Raw genomic sequence first — 26,066 nt, 5'->3', positions numbered from 1 at the left:
AAAGTAATGCAAGAAGTTAAAAAGAACCATATTCATCCAAAACATACATATTTATGTATTATTTAAACACATAAATTAAAAGTGAAATACCTTCTTTTAATTTCTTCTCTGTAAGAAGTTTAGCAGTATTAGAAGAAACTTTGTATAAGAATTCACAAAGAAAGGTGGAATGTGAAGAATCTTCAGAGAAGCCACTCTCAAAACAAGTATCGTAGTTTGGGAAATCTATTAAAAGACAAAGGAGTAACATACAGAACTTCAGTTATCAGTTATAACCATTTCCACACAGGTCTTTAACTGCGTATCTGTAGATATGTAGCTGATTGTAACATCTTTACGACAAGACATTTTACTGATTTATTTTCTTAACTAGAGTAAAATTCTTACATATTCACCAAAAAAACATCAGTTTACATACGTTACAACATTGACATTGTCTACCACTGCTTGCCAATGCAATCTAATATGGCTTTCTTGTGTACTAAGCTTTTATTCTCATTCCTTATATAACACACTTCAACAGAAGGCAACTGTTTCTCTGTTTCTCTTCAGGGCTTACCTAGAATTTAACCACCAACTCTCACAGCAGACAATGATTAGAAGAATCACCATCAACCTGCAATGACCTCCCTTTCTCTGAAGAGAAGAACACTAAACACCAACACATGGTGATGCTGGCTTGGCTGGAAGGCTAACAGTAGTAAAAAAAAAAAAAAAAAAAACCAAAAAAAACCAAGCCAAATTCTCTCTATAGCTTTAAGATCACTTGAGAGCACAGCTAGCAAAAAAAAAAAATAGAGCGGCATGTTTGCACAGTGACCGAGTTCAACATCCTACAATCCAGTGCCTGGCACCTGTGTCAGAGAAAAACCCAGGCAGAACGTAAGGGACCACGTTTGCTCTAGGAAGCTCTAAAGCATTTCCCACTAAAAACCCTTGTTGTTCAGCATATGCAGTATTACTTTGCTGAATGGCACAACAGAATGGAAAGTTGGTCCAGCAGTATGTCCATAAAGCTGGCTGCAGTATTGCATTAGCTTATTTTTTCCTGTGTAAAGCTGCATGTGAGCTTGCATACCCAGACTGCTTCAGCAGCCCTTTTTAAAATGGCTACTGTACAGCCCTTTTAAAAGGTAACCTCAGGCATATCGATACTCTAAAATTTATTTATTTATTAAGAATAGCTTTCCATTTTCAACAGCCTCATAACAGTCGCACAGTGCAATAAAACTGTTGGCTTTCAAGGCCACAGTTTATGATGTGCTTCAAGCTGTAACAGAAGTTGGGAGCCAAAAAACCAGACAGTTTGCTGGGATAGATTTTATTACAGGTTCAAGAGGTGAGTTTTATTTTGGGATGAAATTTGTGAAAAAAAAAGGTAAATCTGTGTGCAGAAAGGGTAGGTATCTGTCGTGGTTTAAACCCAGTCAGGTAATTCGTTCACTCACTTCCCCCCCTTTCTTGCCCTCCCCCTGCTCTCGGAGGGACAGAGAGGAGAATCAAAAGAATGCAACTCCCACGGGTTGAGATAAGAACAGTTTAGTAACTAAGGTATAACACAAATCACTACTGCTACCACCAATGATAATAATGATAAAGGAAATAACAAGGGAAGAGAATACAACACCTCAGCACCAGCTGACCGATAACTTGCCCCCCCTCAGCCCAACCAAGCACCGACCAATACCTCCTCCAACCCTGCAGTCTCCCAGCCCTTCCGGCTAACTCCCAGTTACATCCCTGGGCATGACGTGCTGTGGTATGGAATACCTCTTTGGTCAGTTTGGGTCAGGTGTCCTGTCTCTGCTTCCTCCCGGCTTCCCCTCCTCCCTGGCAGAGCATGAGGCTCACAAAGTCCTTGGCCAAACCAAAAACATCGCTATCAGCTCTGTTCCCGAGCTGAAAGTCAAAACACTGCACTGCACCAGCTACCAAGGAGGAGAAACATGACTGCTACTGCTGAACCCAGGACATTATCCACCCCTTATTCCATACCATTCACGTCATGCTCAGATCCCACATTTTCAATATACCATCACTCTTATCTCGGTGCACTCTTATCTTAGTGCATGGACCAGTCCCTATAAAGCTGCTGAGTCCATCTGGTCCATGATGTCAGGCTCCATCTCTTGTAACAGTCTTGCAGAGCAGGAGAGACTGTGTGCAGTGTTCACACTTGTGAATAACCTGGGCAATAGTGTCCATTGCTAAGTCCACCCCTCGATCATGAGTCCATCTCTGTGTTGCATCTCTGCTCTGATGGCCTGAAGTGCCATGGGCCCACCAGGCTTAACATAATTCACTGTCCCCTTAAGCAGTTTCTGCAGCTTGTTGCTGGGGACTCCATACAGCTGCCTTCCATCTCCAATGTTTCCAAAGCACTGGAGGGGCCCAGTGGACTAGATACTTGCCCATACTGTCACACACACCCTGCCACTCATGACTCTCCAGCCTTGGGGAGAACCTCTTGGTCCCCCTATATTGTTGTCTAACCCCAGACAAGACCCAAACCTGACTCTGCTTAACTTTTGAGATCAGACAAAATGGTTGTGGGTAGAACACAGCTCTGTGTGTGTGCCAACATGCTGATCCCCATCACAATCAGCAGGCAGGTCCCAAGGATACCCAAAGGCCATTCAGAGCCTTCAGAACTCTCAAACGATGCTGCTGTACTTGTCACTGGGGCTGGTGTAGCTGCTGTGCTTGCCGGCTCTCCCACCACCGGCTTCTCTTTTCCCGAGTCCAGCTCTTCCTCCTCTGCCTTGCTGGGAAGTGCTGCGTGGTCTCCTGCATCCTCCTGGGGCTCGGCGGGTGGCTGCCGGGGAATGCTCTCGGCCGTCGCGGGGCTCGGCTCCTCCGCGGGGCTGGGCTCCTCCGCGGGGCTCGGCTCTTCCGCGGGGCTGGGCTCCTCCGCGGGGGCTCGGCTCCTCCGCGGGGGCTCGGCTCCTCCGCGGGGGCTCGGCTCCTCCGCGGGGCTCGGCTCCTCCGCGGGGCTCGGCTCCTCCGCCGCCTTATCCCGCTGCTCGGCAGCCGCTTCCTTCTGCTCCTCGACCGCCCCGGCCTCCTCCACCGGCAGCCGTCCCCTGGCGGCCTCCGGCCCCGCTCCCGCCGCCGCTTGGTCCCCGGGGCCGCTCTCCCGGGCCGCTTCAGCAGCCGCCGGCTCCCGGGACCGCTCCCCCTCAGTTCCCCGCAGCCTCACGAAGATGGAGAGTAGGGCGAGGGCCAGGACGGTGAAGAGCAGCCGGACGGCCAGGTACAAGTCCCCGGCCACGTCCGTCCCGCCCTGCTGCTGGAGCCCACCCGTATTACAAGCCATTGCCATAAAGCACAGTGAGACAAGAACCTTAGCCCAGGCCCCACACTTGATAAACACTATCACAGCAAATACCGGCTCTACGTAAGTTACAACGGTCTGAAGCTGTGAGATCAAGAAGAACAACTCTGATACCCAATAAATCAGCATTGTGACGAATGACTATTAATCCAGTCAAATCTGTCGTTATCTCAACCCTTCGTGCCCCACGTTGGGCGCCAAAAAGAACTGTCGTGGTTTAAACCCAGTCAGGTAATTCGTTCACTCACTTCCCCCCCTTTCTTGCCCTCCCCCTGCTCTCGGAGGGACGGAGAGGAGAATCAAAAGAATGCAACTCCCACGGGTTGAGATAAGAACAGTTTAGTAACTAAGGTATAACACAAATCACTACTGCTACCACCAATGATAATAATGATAAAGGAAATAACAAGGGAAGAGAATACAACACCTCAGCACCAGCCGACCGATAACTTGCCCCCCCTCAGCCCAACCAAGCACCGACCGATACCTCCTCCAACCCTGCAGTCTCCCAGCCCTTCCGGCTAACTCCCAGTTACATCCCTGGGCATGACGTGCTGTGGTATGGAATAGCTCTTTGGTTAGTTTGGGTCAGGTGTCCTGTCTCTGCTTCCTCCCGGCTTCCCCTCCTCCCTGGCAGAGCATGAGGCTCACAAAGTCCTTGGCCAAACCAAAAACATCGCTATCAGCTCTGTTCCCGAGCTGAAAGTCAAAACACTGCACTGCACCAGCTACCAAGGAGGAGAAACATGACTGCTACTGCTGAACCCAGGACAGTATCAAATAAAATATTTTTTAAGAAAAAGCAAAGTCTCAGATAAGCACTTTAGGCCCATGTTAACTGTACGTACCCATTTTTTTCTGGTAAAAGCCTGATAATATTCAGCAGAACAGATGATGTTTTTCTTCTGTGTTATAAAGAAAGGTATGAGGTCTATGAGTTATCATGGGCTTTATTTATTTTTTTTTAAGTCCTAAACTTGATGTCTGAGCAAAATAAAAGTAACTTATATACAATTACATACACTGCTGAGTACAGTTAACACCATCACAACTCTCCCGCTATACCCCTGTTGTTCAACTTGATGCCCATTTTTCTTCTGAATTCCTTCCTTTCCTTTTGCTCAAAATAAAATCAAAAGATCAAAGAGAATGTACCCTACCTGAGAACTTATTATGGTATAGGAATTCCATCTGCAGTCTTTGTCCAGCTTTCTTGGCTAGTAAGTATGGAGTGCTGTAAACAGGGTCTCCAGTGGCACACATAGCATCAGCCCCACTGAACAGCAACATCAGGGTTTCTAGCACATCTTGTTTAACTACAGCAGCACACAGGGCCTTATTGTGGAGAGGGAAAATAAGAAGCCTGTTTAAATTAGAAGGCTACTGGGAACAAATACATGTCACTTAGATGCAAATCCTTTCACCTCCAGTGTAGTTCCCCTGCATTTTCAAAGACCATAAACACTGAGAAGTGGCAGGAATCATCAAGTATGGTCTGAATCTAGAAAAAAAAAAGTAGAAAGAAAAAAAAAAACCACAAAAAATACAAAAAAAAACCAACACCCCCCCCAAAAGAACCCACAAAATAAATAAAAAAAATTAACCCCCCAAAAAAACCAAAACAAAACAAAAAACAGAAACACCACAAAAAAAAAAAAAACACAAAAACAAAGACCTGTTAAAAAAAACTCAAAACATCATTGACCCAAACCTTGCAAATGTTTTTGCCACAAATTTCAACAGGTGTTAGAAGTCAGTCAAACAGACCTCAAAAAGGACACAAAAATTAGTAATTACAATTGGCACTTTCCACTTTGTAAAGAAATCTTGTTACATGTGCAAAAGGAAACACTAGGAACACACATTTTTTTCATCATTAATTTCAGCTTGTTTAATTTCCAGTTAGCTACAAGCTACTATATACAAACCTTGTTCAGCTCTGTGAGATTTTCTCACCTGTTTCAGAAGATGACCAAATTACACAAAGATACAGTACAATACAAAAGTTATAGTATGGGCTTACACATTCTAGTATTACCTTATTCAACTGTTCCTTGGTTTTGTAGGGAAAGGGTGCTTTCCTAAATTTTCCCTCTTTGTACTTTTGTGTAATGAATGCTATCCTTTTTTCTGCAGGGGCATCCATATGCAGCTCTTCATCTGGAGGAAGATTTCCTGCCCAAAAACTGTTTGCCCTCTTATTTCCAATAATGATAAAAAGCTGGATAATATGCAAGGGAAAAATAAGCAAATAGCATGAACATGAAGCTAGCTTCTAAACAGTTTTCAGTGGCTTAAAGTTGAGAAAGAAGCCTCTCTCAGTTACTGTCTATGGTCATCTATAAATGAATATTAAAGTCTTTAGTTACCATTTACCACCACAGCAAGTAAGCTTTACAAGGTGAACCAGTTATAATATTTCAATATATATTAGAGAATTCCAATAAAAGGTCAGAAAAGAGTACCACAAGAAAACACTGATGACTCTATCAATACCACCTTTTAACACCCCAAGCAACTACACTGGGAGCAGGAAGTTTCCTTTCCTTTCCCCTTTCCAATAGTGCCCATCATGACTGCTCTCCAAAAGCATTTTACTTTTTTCCCCATCCAAAAAACTATACTCTTGAAGAAATACTAAGAGAAATTGTACAGTTGGTTATCAAAACAAATGAATATTTTAAATGACACAAAGGTATGTTATTCTTGAAACCATCAAGTTTACCATAACAGCAGCATGATATTTAGCACTATTATGTTCAGGGGTTTTGTGAATAAAGCAATAAATAACTCCTATTCATGCAGTAGTTTTCAAGAGGGAACAGAGAGAGCGTCACAATGTACCTCAATAAGTTCACTGCTCCAAATACTGGCATCCATTTTTAGGCTCCGGACCTTTGAATCTCTTGGTCCTAAAGATCTGTGCTGTCCTGAAAATCCAAGAGTATTTTTACTTATCTAAAGCAGTGAAACTGGGTTTCTCTTCTGCTAAGATAACAAAAATAATTAATGAAGACAGATTTATTTTAACCGCTATTTGAATATAAACAGAAACACCATAAAGCCCCTAATCTATTTTTTTTTTTTAAGAACGGGAATTGCCTTTGATAGTAATGAATAAACAAAGTAAGTTCTCTGATATATAACACTTTTATGAGGGCTTGTTTCAAAAGAAAATGTGGTGGTGTAAACTATTTCCCTGAATCTACTGCTTCACCATGTATCTGAATACAAAACATGATAAAATTAGATTTTCAGTAGTACCTGGAAAAGCTATCCCTACTGGCAGTAATATATGCCCATATCTAACAGAATTAATATCCCAGATTTAAACACAGAAAATTGTTATCCTTTGGTATCCAGCCTTGCAAAGGCCAGCCATTTCCCACAAAATGCTAGTGTATCTTAATTTCCGCTAACAGATTATTCATCTGAGGGAAACCAACCACCACACAGACCTGTCACTTATGCACTCAAGTGCTTTAGAACAAGGATGACCTTGGTACAAGACAAAAAAGAAATAAAATAATGTTTTCTTTTTGTCAAATCTTTCACCACGATGGCACTGTAAAAATGAAAAAAGGCAACTCAAGGACATACAGAGACATGCAAATACGACATTATGTAGAACACACATAGTCTGTTATTAATTACCCTACCTGCACACTTCTTACAAATGACAACACAGAGATTGATGGATGCCCAGTCAGGACTGGGAGCTTTACAGTCAGCACAGCTCCTGTTGGACTCATTGAACCAAATCTTCTCAGCTACTTCATAATCAGACAGAGTTTCTGCTATTGATTGCTGCAGTGCTTCAATCCAGTCCTGTTTCTCTCTTTCCGACTCTGCTGTAAAGCTGAAACAATTGACTTTTCTGTGTTATTGATCTTTATTTTAAAGCCCAATTAAACATACTCTGTAGTCTCTTATTTATTACCTTTACACCCAAAATCCAAGTCAAAAAATCTTCTTCTACACAGATATAAATGCTAAGATGAAATGTATTATTTTGTATTTTCAGTCAAAGAAAACTCCTCTGGTTTTGCGCTCAGTTTTCAACAATACCACTACTAGCGCAAGCTACACGGATTTTTGTAACATTCAAGCAACATTCCTTAGTTACTTTGAATCTTTTTATGTTGCCATGTACCAAACTTAAAGCCTGAACGAATGACCTAAAGAAGCAAAGACTTAGTGAGCAGTAAGACTAGACTAACTACAACAGCCAAATTTTTTTTTTATTTAAAATTACCTTTTTGAAAAATAGTAATAATAAGCAAAAAACATGGTGTGTGAACTTAGAAAAAGTCAAAGAACTAGCTATCTACCAACTAGCAACAAATGCAAACCACTGATCAAGACTAATTTACCCAATCCTCTAGTTGACTGAGAATAAAAACATTTAAAAACAAAAATTATTTTAAATTGCTAAGATTTAGCAAGCTTGGAAAAGAAAGTGATTTCTTCTTCTCCTGCATTACTATGATTTCCTTTAATAAACAGTACAGCACATAACAAAGGGCTTGTATCAGCATATACTTCTATTTTTTTAAAAATCATAACAAGTCACAGCATCAGACAAAGTGAAAATTTCTACCAATTTTAATGGAGGATTCCTACAAGGAATGACATACTAGTCATTCTCTTTTTGAATAAAATGCTTAATACTGAATGGATTCAGCATTATTTTAATACTGCAGCTTATTATTCTTTAAGAGGGAGTCAAGTTGTTAAAGTGACTTTTTCTTCTGCTCTTGCACAGAATGAACAAAGAAGGCTACATAAAAATACGAATCTGTGGGCATAGGATGCCTAGTCAGAGATAAGGAGAGGAAGCAGACAGCTAAACAAAGGAAAGAAAGTCCTGATTTTTAAAAAAATGCTGAGCATTCTTAATAAAAGCATTACCATTCCATCTAAACTAGGTAAGTCACTGCAGTATGAAGCAAGTACTTTTAGTGCATGAATTATTTGCATATTTTCTAATGTAAATATTAAGGTTCTCACCTAAAGCTTTTATAAGGAGTAATTATTTCAAAAGATTGCTTTGCAGTTCGATCCACTTGTTTTACATTTGCCACATTCATAGGGATTAAAGTGATACCAAATCCTGTCTTAAAATCCTATGGAAAAGACAATGAAAGTTCAGGTGTTTATCATTCAAGGAAAACATGTATAGAACAATTAAATTATCATGGTTCAAAAATGCAAGGTCAGTAATTCACATTTGGGCCACAACATGCAAGACCATTCTAATTCATTAATGGATAAATAAACCTATACCAAATTTCGTCCAGCTGTGCTTCTAATTGTTAGAATTACCTTACTTGAGTTAGGAGAAAAAAAAAATGCACACTGTAATTATCAACAACAACAATAAAAAAAACAAACAAAATAAAAAAAGAGGTTAAATAACAGATTGCATTAAAATATGAATCAAAGCTATGGCAGTATCTAGCTTGTATCATGCTTTAGTAACTAAATAATGTTTATACATCTAAATCCTTCTCACTGACAGCAGTTTTGCCTGCTTTTAATCAAACTTTTAACAAAATATGTATTATGTATAAGATTGTTTCTTAAACCATCGGTTGCTCCTGCTGCTGCTATATTACATAAACTAAACATTTCAAAAACATGTTTGACAAGGAGTCCTATACAGCAGCTAAAATAGACAAAGGGTTATCTGTGACTCAATTATTAGAAATACTATGCATTTTTTGCCTTAAACCAAGAGAAATTTAATTTTTTCCCCACTTGGAAAGTGTAATTAAAAGTCAATCTTACACTAACACAGTTGGGGAAGGAAATGCTCAGTAAGCTCTTGTGTGGTGCTCTGAAATACATGCATTTTCGAAAGACTGACAGGTGCATGGGTTACTTCCGATCTATTCAGAACACCATCAGTCTCTCCTTAAACTGATTCAGCTGCTCATCTAATGTAGTCACTTCCATAAGCTTTATTTCTGGAAATATCACCATACTTTTTGCCAATTATAACTGCATCAGAAACAAAAACAAACTACATCACCCAAGCAAAAAGCCAAACGTTTCTTACTATCTGCAAGATCACTGAGTTCACTCTCGCGTAACAAGTAGTTGGGTATGGAGGGAAACAGCTTCAGTCACAAGCCTGTGCAGAAGGGATTGTTTCTCTAGTACACAGGCCTTTAAAGCCACATTACTGACAAGTTTCTCAGGCGATTTTCAAGCTTTGTGAGCACTGGAGCTCTCCTGGAGAAGATCCTTCAGAAAACTCTTTTAATTTCATCCCCCTATTTCAGGTATAAGCAAATACAAATATCATTTTAGCTATGATTGCTAAGGCTAACTCTGATTAAAACACACATATGGGTCTATGTGCAAATCAAAGTACTAATTATATCACAAGACACTGAGAAAATTATGCCCCAAAAGGCACTACAGTGTCCATTTTGATTTTTTAAATGCTGTAACTTCCACTAACCAAACAGAGCATGGGGTAAGTCAGCTTACCCCAATGTTTCCTTGGCAGACTTCTTTATTTTTTTAAAGATTTTTCCATTACCTTTGACAGCAACTATGTGGAACCCAGGTGTGGATTTCAGCATAAAACTTCGTAATAAGTACTAACCTTTCCACAAGTACCCTGGCTTAGTCGCTGTTCATGTAATATATTCTTTTCATATTTCTACCTTCCTTCTACCTGCATATCATGTAACATAGACATTTTTATTCTCCCCTCTCATTTTCAGCCCCCACTCCATTTTCCTATAAATCAATGGTTTTCATACTGACACACCTGCCCTAGAAGACAGTGGGGAGTTCTGTGAAGCCTACACAGCCGAAAATTCATCCTCAAAGATCAGTTCTATGGGAAATGAGTGGGCATAATAATCGCGTTTTGAGTATGAACTTGCCAGCACATTCTGCAGCAGTGAAGCATTCTTAAAGTCAGATATTACCAGTCAGAATAGAAGCATAACATTTAGAGCAAAAAAAAAAAAAATTAAGGATAGAAAAAACATTACATTTTCATCCCTACTGAAGAGTCTTAAATGAGCAAAGTAATAATAAAAATAGAAAAATAAAGTAAAAAAAAAAACAAAGAACAACCTTTAATTTTCTACAACTAAATGGTTTCCACTTGTGAGATGTAAACTGGATGAAGGTTTCATTTGTTGGTTTATTTCAAATAATTTGCCTTAATAAGTCCTGATTTTAAAGGACAGGTCATGACACTATACTTGTACCTGAACAAGTCCATTCTTTACTAAAGAGCAGCTGAATGACTGCCAGAAGCTGTGGTTAACAGTAGTTCAATATAGTCTTAGGTCCAGATCAGAGTTTACTGAAGGCAAATGATAAGTAATGAAGACTGAAATAACCATATTGAGCCACATCAAAAGTTCACCTAGTACAGTAGCTTCCCTTTATGAACTTGCTATTGGCAACTGTCATAAAAAGAGTATAAGTAAGAAAAAGTACATTCTCATCTTCCCAGATAAGCTTCCAGCAATCTAAGGACTCCAAGCTCAGAAAGTTCCTGAGCAAACAGTTACAAGAAAAGCCATCACACTTACTAGCCACTGACAGCCACATCTTCAAGGAACTTAAATTCATGCTTTGCGGGCTCCACACCATCCTACTTCATCAATTTCCCAAATACTGATTATGGAAGAAGTAGTTCCTTTTGCGTACGCATGTTGGGATTTTGTTTTTATTTTTTTTTTTTTGCCTGGTACTGGGAATTTTATCCCATCAAGTTAGAGAAAAGAAACGGTAACTAAACTTTATTCATCTATCGACTCCACAGTTTTCCTTCTTGAAAAAACTTTATCGTATATTCCCTTTCAGTCTCTTTTATGCCTTTAAACAGCTAGCTGCACCCACTTTCCTTGGAGCAGAAAGGGAAGATCACCAAGGGCTGCTCACAATTTACATCTGCTGAAGACATACACTAACCTTCATTGTACTGAACTTAACGATGCAGAATTAAGAAAGCACTCTAGAAACGACAGGCATCAATTTTAAAGTCCTTATAGTTACCTGGAGCACCAGCCCTCCAAAATTTGCCAACTACCCTGTGTATGCACATTTGCATTGAAGAGAGGATGACTCATACGTTTTCAATTAAGTGTGTAAGAACATACAGTATTGAATTTCAGCATGAGGAATGTTAAGAAGGTTAAAAAATTAGAACTGAGGAATATACTTTTCAGAGCTGAAGATGGTGGCAAACTAACTGATTTCATTAGTAAATTAGAGTGAAGTTATTTTCATAATGGTCCAAACAAACTCTTTACAGTAACTGTACAACACTTGGCATAAACCAGGCTTTGTGAGTGACAGGTACACCAGAATCTGATTTTCAAGGTTCAGAACGATATGCTTTCAGGAGTATAGTCTTGTTCTCTCCTTCAGAAACAGAAGTGGGAATTGGCACAGGGAAGAAAGAAATGCTCCACTTATAAAGATAAATTCATTCACTTTGAGTGCACAAGAGGACAATAGGGACATTCAAGCACTATACAACATGCACTGACAGCAAGGCCAAGCAGCATCTTTTCAGAATAAGAATTGTCTTGCTTCTACAGACTGAAAGCTCATTGTTTCAGATAGATTAAACTGTTTTAGACTTTCTGACAAAGAAAGAAAAGGTTAAAATTAAAAATATACAGAGAAAGCTGAGTTTCTGTTTGGTTTTGATAGCAATATGTCTTAAATGTCTATATACTATCTTCAAAAGTTTGAAGAAAGGCTGAAAAATGGGTTGACAAGAAGGGCTTTAAAAAAACCCAACAAAACAAACCAAAACAAAACCCCAAATTGTTTACAGATATAATAATAGATTAAAAGTATTCACTGAACAGCACAGTTATCTGAAGGCTAAAATTATTAATAGGGGAAAGCAGAGAACTATGAGATGAGTACTGAGTACTGGCTTTTGGGTAAGTTGTTCCTTCCTGAAGGAGGAATGATTATGGTTTGTTGAGTCCTGCTGTCATTATCACCCCTGTCCAAAAAAGACCTAACCTGTGAAAACCTGTTGTATGTATACAAACAAAAATGCAACTTTTTCTTTTAAATATACCTTTAACATGTAACTATGAAGTGTCTGTCAGTGTACAAAACTGCTTCCTCTGTTATGTATTACCTTTTCATAAGGCAAAAGCTACCCTGAGACAGCCTTTACTAACCCTTCTTCAATCCTGTTCAGGATGAAATTCACAGACCTTCAAAATTAGTCTCACACGTTTTCTAAGCTACCACCACTGTTTTACGGACACAGAAATTAACACCTAGGATAAAAAAAACTTAAGTATATGCATGAATAAAATCATACAGCTACATCTAAACAAGTCTAAGTCTTAGAGTTGCTGAACACATAACTTCTGGTATGAGATCTTAAAAAAGGCTTAGGCATCTTTCTCTAGAATTCTTAAACAAATCTGTAATCACAGGCTGAATCTTGTAGCTTTCAGTTAATGAACAGACCTTCTCTACAAAGCTATTCTCCCTGGAAATTTCCTTCTTTTTTTTTATTCTTTAGCTTCCACTCAATTTTGCATTAACAACACTCGGGCTGCCACTGTCATTGGTTTAGTCAAAACAAAATTCAACTGAACACAGGGGTTCTAGAGGTGCTGCTTGTGTTCCTCAACTTTTGCTGGTTTAGCAGCTATAATCATGTCTTTGGATGTGTTGTCTTTTATGACTCAAACATTACTTCCACAATATATAAACAAACAACAACAAAAAAAAAATCCAACTGCAATCATAAGTTTCCCCTTACTCCTCACACAAAAATTCTTGGAAATAAATCCCAAGTTTTATTTTAATGGTTAACTAACTATTATTTTCACATTAGAAACAGCAGTCCATATTTCTATCTCAGTTTTTCTGCTGGAGGAACAAAGGTATAACAACAACAGATGTGAAAAAGAAAACTGCTCCCATGATTTCAAGGGAATATATTTCTACATATGCAAACGTGTGCATACATACATGTAAATATATGTGTGTAGCATATTTTGAGGTACAGAACTCTTAAGTACAGAAATAGTACTGGTGTATGCTGAGAGCACAGCACTTCTGGAAACTGCACATCAGTTTCCTTCCAGTGAATTCATGGTTCCTTTGCTTTTATTTTAGTCTTCACCTGTCAGATCTTGAGATCATGCAATATTTAAGGGTGCATGTGTACACACACACAGAGACACATATATATAATGATCCAAAACTGGTAAGAGGAACAGGTAATACAAGATGACTGTACTGTGTGTGAACATACACACACACACATATCTATATGCATTTATATATGCACATGCTTTTTTAACATTCATCTTTCTTATCATCCTACCACTAACTTACAAAAGACACAGCCATATTTCTGACACTACTGTTGTCCTACTGTCCCTACACAGAAGGTTCTTGACCTTTAATCAATACATCTCTGATCAGACTTCCAAATTACAACCTTACATATTTCCTTGAATTTACCTTTGCTATTTACAATTGCTCTTTAGTTTTACTTTGGGGAAGCCACCATGAACTTTGTGACAATTAGTCTAAGACTTACTTCTGAAAGATCTGAGAATTCCCTTAAAATTTAAAGTAATTTAGACTTTTTCTTCATTCTAGCCTCATGGTATTTGAGTCCCTTCAAACAACCAAGTTATTCCACAGAGATTAAAAGCTAGTAAGTAGAATCCTTCAGATAAAGCAATCATAGTTCCTTTTCCTCTCCTCTCCTCCTTAATTAGAGATATGTATTTCAGCCTTTTCAGCTATTAAGGCAGGCCAATTTCTGCAACAGAAAGGTGGAAAAACATTGTTTCCATGTTAATGAAAAATTAAGACATTTATATATTAAGAGTTTTAGGAACAGTGACCAGTAAAGAAGAAACTGATTTGATGATATTAACTTCTCCACGAGTTTATATTGATTTCTTCTCCTTTTAAACTACACTTAGGCTTAGCCTCCCCAGTTATCTTCCATCAGGCTTTTCAAATCTGTAGAGACTTATGTCCCTCATCACAGCTTAAAATCTTTTAATACAGATTTTAGGTGACCATTAACTACCATGGATTGGAATAAAAAAAAATGCTCCAAGTAAAGACACATGTACTCTCTCTTACAGTCCTCCTAATGAGGTCTCAAAATGAAATCGCAGTGAAGCATATACTATATAATTACACACATACATACAAAATGATGTTAAAAGAACATGGAGTCTGCCAACTCAAGCCCTGATGAGCAAGGAAATGTCAGAATTCAAGCTGTCTGTACATTTTAACTCTGCAGATTCGTGCTCATCTGTTGGGATATGTTTAGGTAGTTACATTATCAATTTTAGGGTCTTTACTTAGTCAAGCTAAATTCCTGCATGTCCTAATAGAAATACTTGAAAATTATTTGAGTTATTATCACAAAATATTTTGTAGTAATAACCTGACATTCACAATTTTGGAGATTAAAAAGAAGGAAGAGAGCAAGAGGCAAGAAGGGACACTTGCATTAGCTCTAGTAAGTGCCAGGCAGTAGGCTAGACTGCAGTAGAATTAGATATGTTATTGGAGTACATAGTACTTCACATCATTATATTATAAAGAAATCTAGTACATGTACTTTGAGATGGCTCTATGATGAAAACCAACATAGAAGAAGTGGGGAAAACCAAGCTATTTGTTTCAAAACCACATTCTTGACCAATACTCTATCATAGCAAAAACTTTAAGTGTTACTTTTCCTATAAATTACAAAACACTCTATAGAGATAGCAGAGAATAATTCAAAATCATCACTTGAGCAGCTCTGTATTCTGCAGTATGAATACAATTTTAAACCACTTGATTATGCACCATCAGGCCCATGCCTTGCTTGCTGCATGTATGCTCTCGGACACAGGATGATGAAAGCCCCCTTCCTGTACAGGCTGCAAAATATATATATTTAAAAAAAAAAATTAAAAGGAGGATCACATAATTAGAGTGACTGAATACTATCCCGGCGAGTTAGGTCTTATCTTTGCCTTTGCCAATTTTTACTCTGTAAATCAAAAGCCTTCGCATTCAGCCATTTCACTGTACATTTTTCATTTCCAAGTACCTGACTTTATGCTCTGGGGCTTGCTCTAGGGTTTGATTTGCAGAACTGCTGAGCAACCGGAAGTTCAGCCCAGCCCTATGAAAGCAGTATTTTGAGCAAGTGTAGCCTGACAGAAAACTACTCCCTTCCAACCCTCCATAAAAGACAGTGAAAACAGAGAATGCAAAATATATGGATATTTGAAACATATTTTTTTCTTTTCCCCCCCTCGAAATTGTGTGGTCATATGGAGGAAACAATCATGTTCCCTTTACCTATCAGGAACTGATGAAATATAAATTAATCATTTTCCTCAAATAACCGAACACAGCAATTACTAATCATTTCCTCACAGAACAGCTCTTTACTGGTGAAGGATTCTTTCTGTAAGGCACTTTTCAACACTGTTCAATAAAAAAGGCACAGGTTACTCCATGAATAAAAATTAAAATTATTAGAGTTACTAAGTAAACAATGCTCTGAATGAATTAACGATCCTGAGGAAGAAAATAGTATAATATAGCATCTACTGCACAATATTAAATAGTACAAATTTAATTGAGTGTCCAATTTTTCCATGTTTAGAGTAGCTACACAAATCTGTATTTGTGGTTATGTCATTTCACACAGATCTTCTTTGACTTTTCAGATTTTTAACTGAGTTTTTCCCAAATATGAAGTTTACATAATCACAGAAGCATCTGTCTCCCTATATAACACCAAGTAAGTTTTTACTCTAGATAGATGCTTGGCTTCAATCAAATTCAACATACTAGCAGCCACCGAATACCTCAGGTCTTAAGATTTAAGGAACCCAAGTCACAGCAGAGGACATGTAATCTCAGCTTCCCCACTCCCCCCCTCTAGTCCCAGCAGGAAAGTCTTTAATGTATGGTCACAGTCAATTAAGACAAGATCATACAATCTGGAAAGTGATGTTGAAAGACACCAGTTACAAACAAATGCATGCATACATAAATTAAAAGCTTCAATTTCTTAGTCCTCAAAACCAAAGAAGATGACAACAGAGAGGAAAGAAAAAGTTATAATTCCAAATATTCACAAGTTTCTCACTTGTGCAGAAACATGCTGAAACGGAAGATGGGGAAAAAAAAAAAATGCATGCTGCAACCACACCTTGCTATTGCAAATAAGATATCTGTATGTATGCCATTTAGTGATGGTCCAATAACTTTTTCGTTATTTCTGAAACAACTGATGTGATCAGTTGCACGGATATAAGGAACTGAACTTTACATAAAGTTGTGCATTAGAACACAAAGCACTTTAAAGATATTACTGGAAAATGGATTTCATGACTTAAAGGTACCATAGTCTTTGCATTGCTGCTTTAGGAAAATATTGAAAGGACTGAGTCAACTATTCTATAATTCAGAGTTCAGCCGAGGTACAGAAAGTGTGATTCAGGCCATATTCCATTCTGCATGCACGTGCTTTCTTTTTCTTGTCACACAGCACATTAGAAAAGCAACACTCTCACATCTGAGGCACATGAGACAGAACCAAGCATTCAAAACCAAGCTGGTAACACTGCATACAAAACCTGCCTTGCTATCTTTCCCAAATGCCCTGACAGATAACAGGCAAGAGAGACAAAACTGCTTTGTTGCCAACCTCACCCTTACACGTGAAAAGACAGAGACAAAGCTCCAATTTGAACTCCCCTCCAGCAGGGCTGGTCTGCAGTATGGGACTCCTTCAGGAATCAGCATTTTATTAGCTAGAGAGAATGAAGCAAACTGCAGCCTGCCTGGGGTGTGATCTTTACTTCTGCTGCTTCACAAAACATCAGATGACATAAAGGCAGTGCAGCTAAACAAACACATAAATAACCTTCTAAGCCTGTTATGAGCAAGTACAGCCTATACTCAAAGCTTTCACCTTTCTTGTTCCAATAGCTGTTTATATCATTAACTCATACTAAAGAGACAATTGCCTTCCTTAGGATACAGCACTGGTAACACAAGGAAATTCATTAAATTTCAGAGTTAATTTCTTGCTACTCCCTTCACACCTTTTTCAGCCTGCCAGTTAACATATGAAAAACCTATTTTCACCTGGAAATTCCTCAATTTTCCTCACTTTTATTGTTTGACACCTTCCGCCTGCCTATGGGTGAGGGGCTTTATTTGGTATAGTTTTGGGTTTGTTGGTTTGTTTTGGTTTTGCCTTACTGAGATTTTTTTGCTTTGTTTTGGTTTAGGGGTGGGGTTTTTTTTGATTGGTTGGTTTGTTTCGGGGGTGGGCAATGTTATTTTGTTTTTCCTCCCTGTTTAGCTGAAACAGTTGTTCCTAGAGTGACCATTGCAAACCGACAGTTTTAAACACTTCCCTTGTAAGGAGCACCCAGAGCACCTTTTGTTAATACAAAGACATTTTTAAACATAGCTATTACTATTAAAGTTTTAAAGTAGCCATCTGGACTCTTCCTTGGAAGTTACTTCACAACCGGAAAGCTGCTTGGAGCATTCTGTGGAGATCAGAAGACCTGTGTATTCTAAAAGTACCACGTACAGGTATGGTTTTCTGAATTCATTTCTGTCTAATTTTCTTGCTGAAGCTTAACGCACACACTGAAGATCTCATTAGGTATTCAGTCCAGACAAACTGCAGCAAAGTGTTTGAACTCCTAGAGGAAGGACAGACTGTGAACGGTTTTGTGATACTTTAGAATCTAGAATACTGGTCATGCAAAATTGATGAACCTCTTCATAAACATTTTTGTACAGTTGTCACTGGACTAGAGAGAAAATTGATATCACACATCCACTGGTAAAGATCCCCCAGTGAACTGAGAAAATCTCCAAATAATGTAATTCCCTCTTTCCCCCAAACCCACCTCTGGAGATAAACAGATATGACATCAACCAGTAAAAAGCATCGCTGACCAAACACAATGCTTTTACTTATTCACTGCAGACAGTAAGGTGCTAAGACAATTAGTCCTCACTGTACATATAAAAACTTCCTATTTACTACCTTCTACTTTAGTAAAATTGAATTTACTTCTATGATATCATATTTCACAAGTATAAAAAAATCATAATTTGTCCTTCAATAGGTATTAGCAAAATAATATTTCCTGATGGAAAAAGTTTTCCAAAGTTTTTTTTACTCAATCTAATCTGTAAGTAATCTGCAAAATTCAAAATATTTACAAAGGACAACTAATTTTTAAAAGAGAAAGAAAAAGAAAATATTTCAACATTTTTTGGGATGCCATCCAAACAGGATTAACTATGATGAATATTTTCACATCTTAAAAAAAATAAAAGTACCTATGGCTTTCCAAATACTCCAAGCATACCCCGTTTTATCATAACTGGATCACTATGGGATTTCCCTGCTGATATTAATAAAGCTGACAGTTTAGAGTTCTGATCCTATCAAACTGAACGGCCCTTCTGCAATTATTCAAATTCCAACAAAACACACAAACGCACAGGGAAAAAAAAACAAACCCTTATGAGGAGTATTCTAATGAAATATGGATTGCACTAATAGTGCTTTTTCTAGCTAGGGAGATTTTAGACACCTGCTGCTCACAGAAGCATGAAGAGAAAAGTTTCACTCTAACAAGTGACATCATGATCTTCAATTTAAGAAGAAAAAATAAGTTAAGGAAACTACAGACCCACACAAAACGTTTTGGCCAGACAGTATACTCTCATCTCTTTGAGAAATATTCCCCCTAACTTAAAGGAGACATTAAATGCAATCAAATTTCAGATTTACTTACAACTGTTGAAATACCTCAACCAAAATAGAAAAAAAAGAAAAAATTCTTCTTATGAAAGACATAAATACATATTTAGTAGAAGAATTTTATCTTGAGTGTGTGCATGCATGCCTAGTAACTTCAAAGAATGTGTCCTAGACTCCATGGAGTTACAGACATTTTTAGCAGCCAGTGTAAAGCAGCAACTTCCCATTAATGCCAAGAATCAGAAACCTAAAGAGACCAAATTATGATTTGTGAATTATTCCCACTTCTCTAACATTTATTCTAAAACAGTAAGGGGACAGCAGCACCAACCGTTCTACCATATATTCTTCTGTGCCTGGACCAAGAGAGGGCTGGTGCCACAACACTAGCAACTCTGCACAGTAGCTTTTGATAAGCAGGAATCTTTCCAAACCCAGTCAGTCATTTCAGCATTTTCTCTCCTGGGAAGACATCTTTCTTACATTTAGTTCAACTAAAAATAAGACTGGGGTGAGGGTTTGGGTGGTGGTGGGGTTTGGTTTTTGGTTGGTTTTGTTTTCAAAGAAAACCTTTCTTCTGCTAGCTTTGTATTTACACATACTAACTTGTCTTTACGAGATAAACAATGATGAAAATGGCTGATGAATGCACAGTTTTCCGATTCTTTGTAAAGCAAAAGCACTATTGGGGACACATACAGCTACTGCCCAGCAGCTATTCACTTTCGTATTTGCTGTGAAGGTAATGATTTCACATAAAGAAAATGTCATTAGTATAAAAGTAAATACGTAAAAGAGAGTTTCACAAATCAATGCAGTTTAAAAATAAGCAATCTACTTTTCACTGCTTAAATACTGAAAAGGATAGATTATTAAATGCTTATAGACTTTACTGAACTATTAAATCCATCGTAACTTTTATTATGAGCTCATATAAAAGGTATTACCATCGATTTTTAATAATTCTTTCAGTTTTGATTTTACAATGATTAAAGCTAAGAAGGGCAACCATCACAGCCACACAATTTAATCAAAATCACAATGCAAAAGAATAACCCCATACAGAGAAGATATTCACATATTTTTATGATAGTGAAAAATAAAACAAGGGTCAAGCTCTAAACGATCTGCAGTACACACATATTTCAGGACTGGGTATAAAATTAATACTATCTCACTGAAGTGCCTCTGTCTTAATTAGCATAACAATCTAAATTTTTCATGAATATTAGTCTTCCAACACTGAAAATTACCAACTAGGAGCACCTTATGTAAACCCAAGTAAGTTCAAGCTTCCAGTGAAGTTACTTTCTACAAATTAGAAGCACAGAAACAGCCAACAGAAAATGACAAAATATTTGTACAAAAACAGAGCAACCATACTCTAAAGAAAATATTATGACAAATTAGAAGTTAAAACCCCCAAAACTTTTGACTCTCTCTCGTGAGACCCCACATGGAACACTGCATCCAGCTCTGGGGATCCCAACACAAGAGGGACATGGATCTCTTGTAGCAAGCCCAGAGGAGGCCACAGATGTGATCTGAGGGCTGGAGCACCTCTCCTATGAAGACAGGCTGAGAGAGTTGGGCTTGTTCAGCCTGGAGAAGAGAAGACACTGGGGAGACCTTAGAGCAGCTTCCAGTACCTAAAAGGGGGCCTACAAGAAATCTGGAGAGGACTTTTTATAAGGGCATGTAGTGACAGGACAAGAGGAAATGGCTTTAAACTGAAAGTAGGTAGATTTAGATGAGATAATAGGAAGAAATTCTTCTCTATGAGAGTGGTGAGGCACTGGAACAGGTTGTTCCAAGACGCTGTAGATCCCCCCTCCTTGGAAGTGTTCAAGGCCACGCTGGACAGGGCTTTGAGCAACCTGATCTAGTGGAAAGTGTCTCTGACCATGGCAGAGGGATTGGAACTAGATGATCTTGAGCGTCCCTTCCAACCCAAACCATTCTAAAACAACAACCAAAAAAATCCTTAAAATACCCTCACAATAAACACCTTTCAAGTAACCTGCATACTAACTAGAGAGCTAGTTGGTAGAAAGAACACTAAAAATTACATGGTCTTTAACAAATTATCTCCAGTTACCATTTCTGTATTTATCTTCTATTTGTTTCACTGAGCTTCCATTGTCACACAATGAGCAATACAGGAAGGTCTTGTAGGAACCAGAATTAGCTAAAGACACATGGCTGGCTCCCTTCTAGCATAATGATTCCACCTGCATTCTTTCCACTTCTCAGGTCTCTCACTGCCATCCATCTCCTTACAAAAGCAAGAAATAAGTGTTGCACATCTGAATTTAATGAGACTGAAAAAGCAAAATTAGCCAAGAGCAATGTTAACTCTGTTCCAGGGCACATTCTTAGCATGGGGCAACTGGCCTTGATCACTACTGATGCTGCTACTCTAAAACCACTAATACACTGAGTAATGCAGCAAATAGAAGCTTAACTTCCACATTTTCAAAGTTTAAAAATCTCTCCTCAATGATGTTAGAACAGCCTTCAAAATAATCCAATAATGAAAACATAATATTTTTTTTATTATACATATATTACTACATTGAGATAAGCCAAGATTGCCTTAAGAATCAGAGACTGGTAAAGAACAGCACCTACAGTGGCAACTTGTCCAATGAAACCGACAAGAAAACAAAAAAGTAAAGCACTTATTTACAGGTTGATCTCAACGGCAACATCCTGATCTCGACACCAGCAAACTGAATCCACTTCATGTCATGTTGCAGCACAGCTATGAAAAAGTTGCTCTGTCTCACGGTTGAAGGTATGCAGGTGCATCTCATAACACGGAAGTTGCATCAAAATTGCAAAGGCTTGGTCAAGATAACACTGCAAAGGAGAACCTCATAAACAGTAAAACAGAACTGGAATTTGAATTATAAAATTGCTCTATTTCAGGATATTCACAAACCCAGCAGCAGCACTTTGTACCAATTGTGGGTGGGGAGGCTTGCAATATGCTACAATGATTTTTGAGAACAGAAAATCTTAAAAAAAATCCTTCTATATTAGCAAGAAAGGACAGCTGCAATCTGCAAACACAATGAAGTTAGAATAAAGGGTATTTTCCCAGCATGACCATGCCATTTAAGAAACTAGGACAAACAAAAATTCAGGAATGAAACAAAATGCTAGACTAAAATGAAAACTTGGCAACTCTGACATTAACGGCAAAGCTCCAACTGACATTCAAAGAGCTGGAGATTCACCCCAGGAATATGTATTTAGATCTTACAAGCAACAGCTTTCCTTAAACTGCCTTGCCTGTATATACTGAAAATACAACTTTAACTTTTGTATTTAGAAGGCCAAGCAGCTAGAACAAAATCTGCACAGGCTACTTAAGGTTAATTTTAAAACACATCTGCATGCAGTGTAAGAGAATGAAACTTACGTCTGTGGAGGAAAGACCTGAACAATTAGAAGACCTGAAAAGCCAGCACCACAGAATCATGCAGAACTGGGATAAGATAACATCCTCAGGTTTTGTACCTACAGTGCACTCCGTTAACCTTTATTTTTCCTTCTCCCTGTAACATTCCAGTACAGATCCACCAGCATATATTAAGCAATGTTTCTGATATTCCATACCTCATCAGTGAGAGAAGGTTGAGGAAACAGAGCCTCTGAAACAGCTTTATGTAGACGTAACCCTTTTACTTCTGCATTAGCATTTATTGCCAAGCATAACAGTACGAGACACCCACGTTTCACATCTAAATTGCTAATTGTATACATTTACTGTAAGCAAGTGCAAGGACCTAAGATCATCCTCAAATCAGGCTTCTAAGTTTTACCAACTGCCCACTGTCATTTAATAAAACAGGAAAGAGGAAGCAAGTTATGTATCATCCTTTTTTAGCTGTAAAAAGAAAGTGGGAAACCTGTAAATACCTAACACACAGGAATGATTACAGAGCACACAGAAAACACACAGAGAAAGAGCTGATGTATTGATTCAGCGTACAATAATCCCTTTCTAGAAAAGTCACATAAAAACAGCAGGTACCTTTTACTGTGTGGCTGATTTGTTTTAAAGTGAGACAAAAGATGCTAGACCCCCCCTCGCTTCTTTGTGAAAAAATAAGTGCAAAGTGAAACAAACCAACCTGGAAGTCAGAATCCATCTCCGACCTGGGCATCAGTGATGACCAGTCCGCACTGTCCTCTTATGGCTACTCAGGACTAACGAATTTTGCCTTGATCAGTTTGTTAACTTTTGTTATGACTCCCATCTCCTGGCTCATCAGTTTCCTCACAACCCAGTAAATTAGCAGCTGCTCAGCTCCTTCAGGGGAGAGAAGTGAAAGTCAATTGTAATAATGGGCTGCAATTACTCCTGAGTTGCAGGAGCTGAGCTGCTGTTGCTGACTGCTGTCATTTTATCTGCCTTTGAACTTCTTTATGACCCCATGGCAAAGAATTACAGCCCTTGGCTGGAAAAAACATCACACCTCTCATCATCACACAACATCCTGCAGAGCCTCTCAAAACAAGTGCAGACAGGCTGATAGTGAAACAGGAAGCAGTATACAAAGCCATATTAATTATACCAGTGCAACCACACTGCTTCAAGACCTTTTCAAACCTCACTCTCGTATCTTTAACAAAGCTCTGAATAATGGTGTTAGGCTGTAGACATGTATAAACACGGACAAATGCAGTATAGTGGATACAAAACTCCCCTCTGCCTAGAGCATGAAAGCCTGCACAATTTGAGAACACTGGATAGTACAAGTCAGAGGCCAGAACTTTTCCATAATCAAAATGGAATTATATCCAATGGACAGATTTATTTTTTTTTAATAACCTAACTCACCTTAAAGAAATGGACAAGAGCTGTTAATACTCAAATATTAGACATCAGAATCCCCAAAAGGATTGGCAAAGTCAGTAATTAAAGTGTTTATCTCCGTGAGTAGAACACACTTACCAGCTATTGCATTCATTGGCTCAGCATTTTGTTTGCTGTTTTGGGGTTTTTTTTCTGTTTTTCCTCCCCAAAGAAACTTTTACTGGAAATACTGCAGAAGTACAGTATAAAAGTCCCCCAAAAGACAAAAAAAAAAACAAAAACAAAAACCCAAAGCTCACCCAAGTTGTTTGAAATGCTCAAAACATACTAATGTGACTAGACATCACTTAAAATACAAACCCTCCACTTTCTACTTCCCAAATCATAGTTTTCCCTCCGTTATTAACCTCAATATATTTTCCTTCTTAACCACTGCCCTGGTCTGTTCACATGGTCCTCCAGCTGCCCACTGCCAATTGTTTTGGCAAACTTCCACATAAAGTGAAGGTAACTAAGTTTGATTTTTACTACATTTAGCGGACATAGCATTTTTCAAATGTTTCTTAGAAGTGTTAGATATCAATCAATCATTCTGGTGGACCTCTGGGGGAGGTGTGACCCGCATACTGAGATGGAAATAACTTCTGAGTAAAGTTTTCTGGACATATCTCTAAGGCTAATTTTTAATGAATGAGCTTTAAAACATGTCATCTCTAATATGATACTATTTTGCATGCAAAATATTTAAGAAGATTTTCATTTAATAACAATGACACTGAAGTATTTCATGAGGCAATAATTCAGTTTGAGTTGATTAAGTTCAAATTTGTTGGCCTGGCAATTTATTAACCAGGGACAGAAATTATTGCTGAGAAAGCACACTGGGGTGTTTCCCACATCCTTACAATGCTGTAAATCATAAATTCCCTTCCTTCTGCTGTAAGATAGTGGAGTAAAGAAAATAATGCTTTGGTATTACCTGAATGATGCCATAAAGCTCCAAACAACAAAGAAACCATCACAAATGAAAAACGATTTATTTAAGGTCTAAAAGATTAAAACGTCACTTAAGCTACTACGATATTAACAATATTCAGTATTTTAATGATCTTTACAATGCTAATTTAAATCATCCACTTTGCATAACTGATGAAAACTCAAGTGGCCTAATTACTTTAGTAGTCCAATAGCAACTCCAGCCTGCTCTCCCTCCAGTGACAGCAAAGATACTGGTCACGTTTGCAACACTCACCATGTAGACAACAGTTCTGGAGCAAGCGTCCACTGTTTGAGTAATTGTTATGTAACAAAAAAGGGGGAGAGGGGGTGTGCATGAAAGGGTGTGAAAGAAAAAAAAAAGGGGGGGGGGGCAGGATGGTAAGTACAAATTGTGGACATGTTAAAGTCCAGTGGTCCTTACTGTGATGAACTCCAAGAGAGACTGAAGTTAAACCACCCAACCGTGAAAATCATCATGAAGTAATAACAGAAACGCATGAATGCCAGAACAGTTTATCAACAACTGTCCTTTTCCTGCCTGTTCAGCTCCTGCGAGCTAAATACATCATGATCAATCACCTGTTTTTCAGTGCTCAGGGTTCTAGACGTTACTGTGTCAGTTACAAGGCACATTAATGAATTGCAGGCACACTCTTTGGTCTCCTGCCGGTGCATGCTAATCCATTTTATTTAGTGTTGCAACCAAGGAGAACATTTTAATCATCATAATGTGACTGCCAGGGCTCATCTGATCATACTTTTCATAGATTTGACAGAATTCTAAGGTCTTGAAGAATACTGCTTTTCCACTTCAGACTGGACAAAAGTATAGTCTTCACCTCTCTGCTAAAGTTTAGCTTTCAAAAATAATATCCATGCAACTTAGCTCTTTATCATAAAAGCAATGTACCACAAAAAAAAAACAACTTTTGTTACATTACTTGCTGAGTTCAGCTACATCAATTAAAGATTAAATTCATAAACCACACTTAGTTAACTTAGTTGTTACACATTTCAAAAACTGTAAGTCAATAACAGAAGATATATGCTAAATAAAAAAAAAATTTGCAATGGCATATCATGGTATTTTTAATTAGAAAATG

General features: G+C 38.2%; 1 protein-coding gene across 1 annotated transcript in view; it reads right to left on the bottom strand.

Annotated features, from left to right (window-relative positions):
* Positions 1-26,066, bottom strand: part of ARAP2 (ArfGAP with RhoGAP domain, ankyrin repeat and PH domain 2) — a 118,762-nt gene that overhangs the window by 59,194 nt on the left and 33,502 nt on the right. The window contains exons 9-14 of the mRNA XM_057418943.1: positions 8,345-8,460; positions 6,994-7,193; positions 6,179-6,264; positions 5,373-5,555; positions 4,495-4,669; positions 91-225 (exon numbers count right to left, since the gene is read on the bottom strand). Of these exons, the coding sequence (XP_057274926.1) occupies positions 91-225; positions 4,495-4,669; positions 5,373-5,555; positions 6,179-6,264; positions 6,994-7,193; positions 8,345-8,460 (895 nt within the window). The remainder of the gene's footprint in view (positions 1-90; positions 226-4,494; positions 4,670-5,372; positions 5,556-6,178; positions 6,265-6,993; positions 7,194-8,344; positions 8,461-26,066) is intronic.

Source organism: Pezoporus wallicus, unplaced genomic scaffold (genome assembly GCF_028554395.1).
Source record: "Pezoporus wallicus isolate ANWC-B61680 ecotype Strahan unplaced genomic scaffold, APGP_CSIRO_Pwel_v1 contig_5647, whole genome shotgun sequence".
Taxonomy (NCBI): domain Eukaryota; kingdom Metazoa; phylum Chordata; class Aves; order Psittaciformes; family Psittacidae; genus Pezoporus; species Pezoporus wallicus.
Note: the sequence above shows the minus strand (reverse complement) of the source record. Positions and strands in the feature narration are given on the sequence as shown.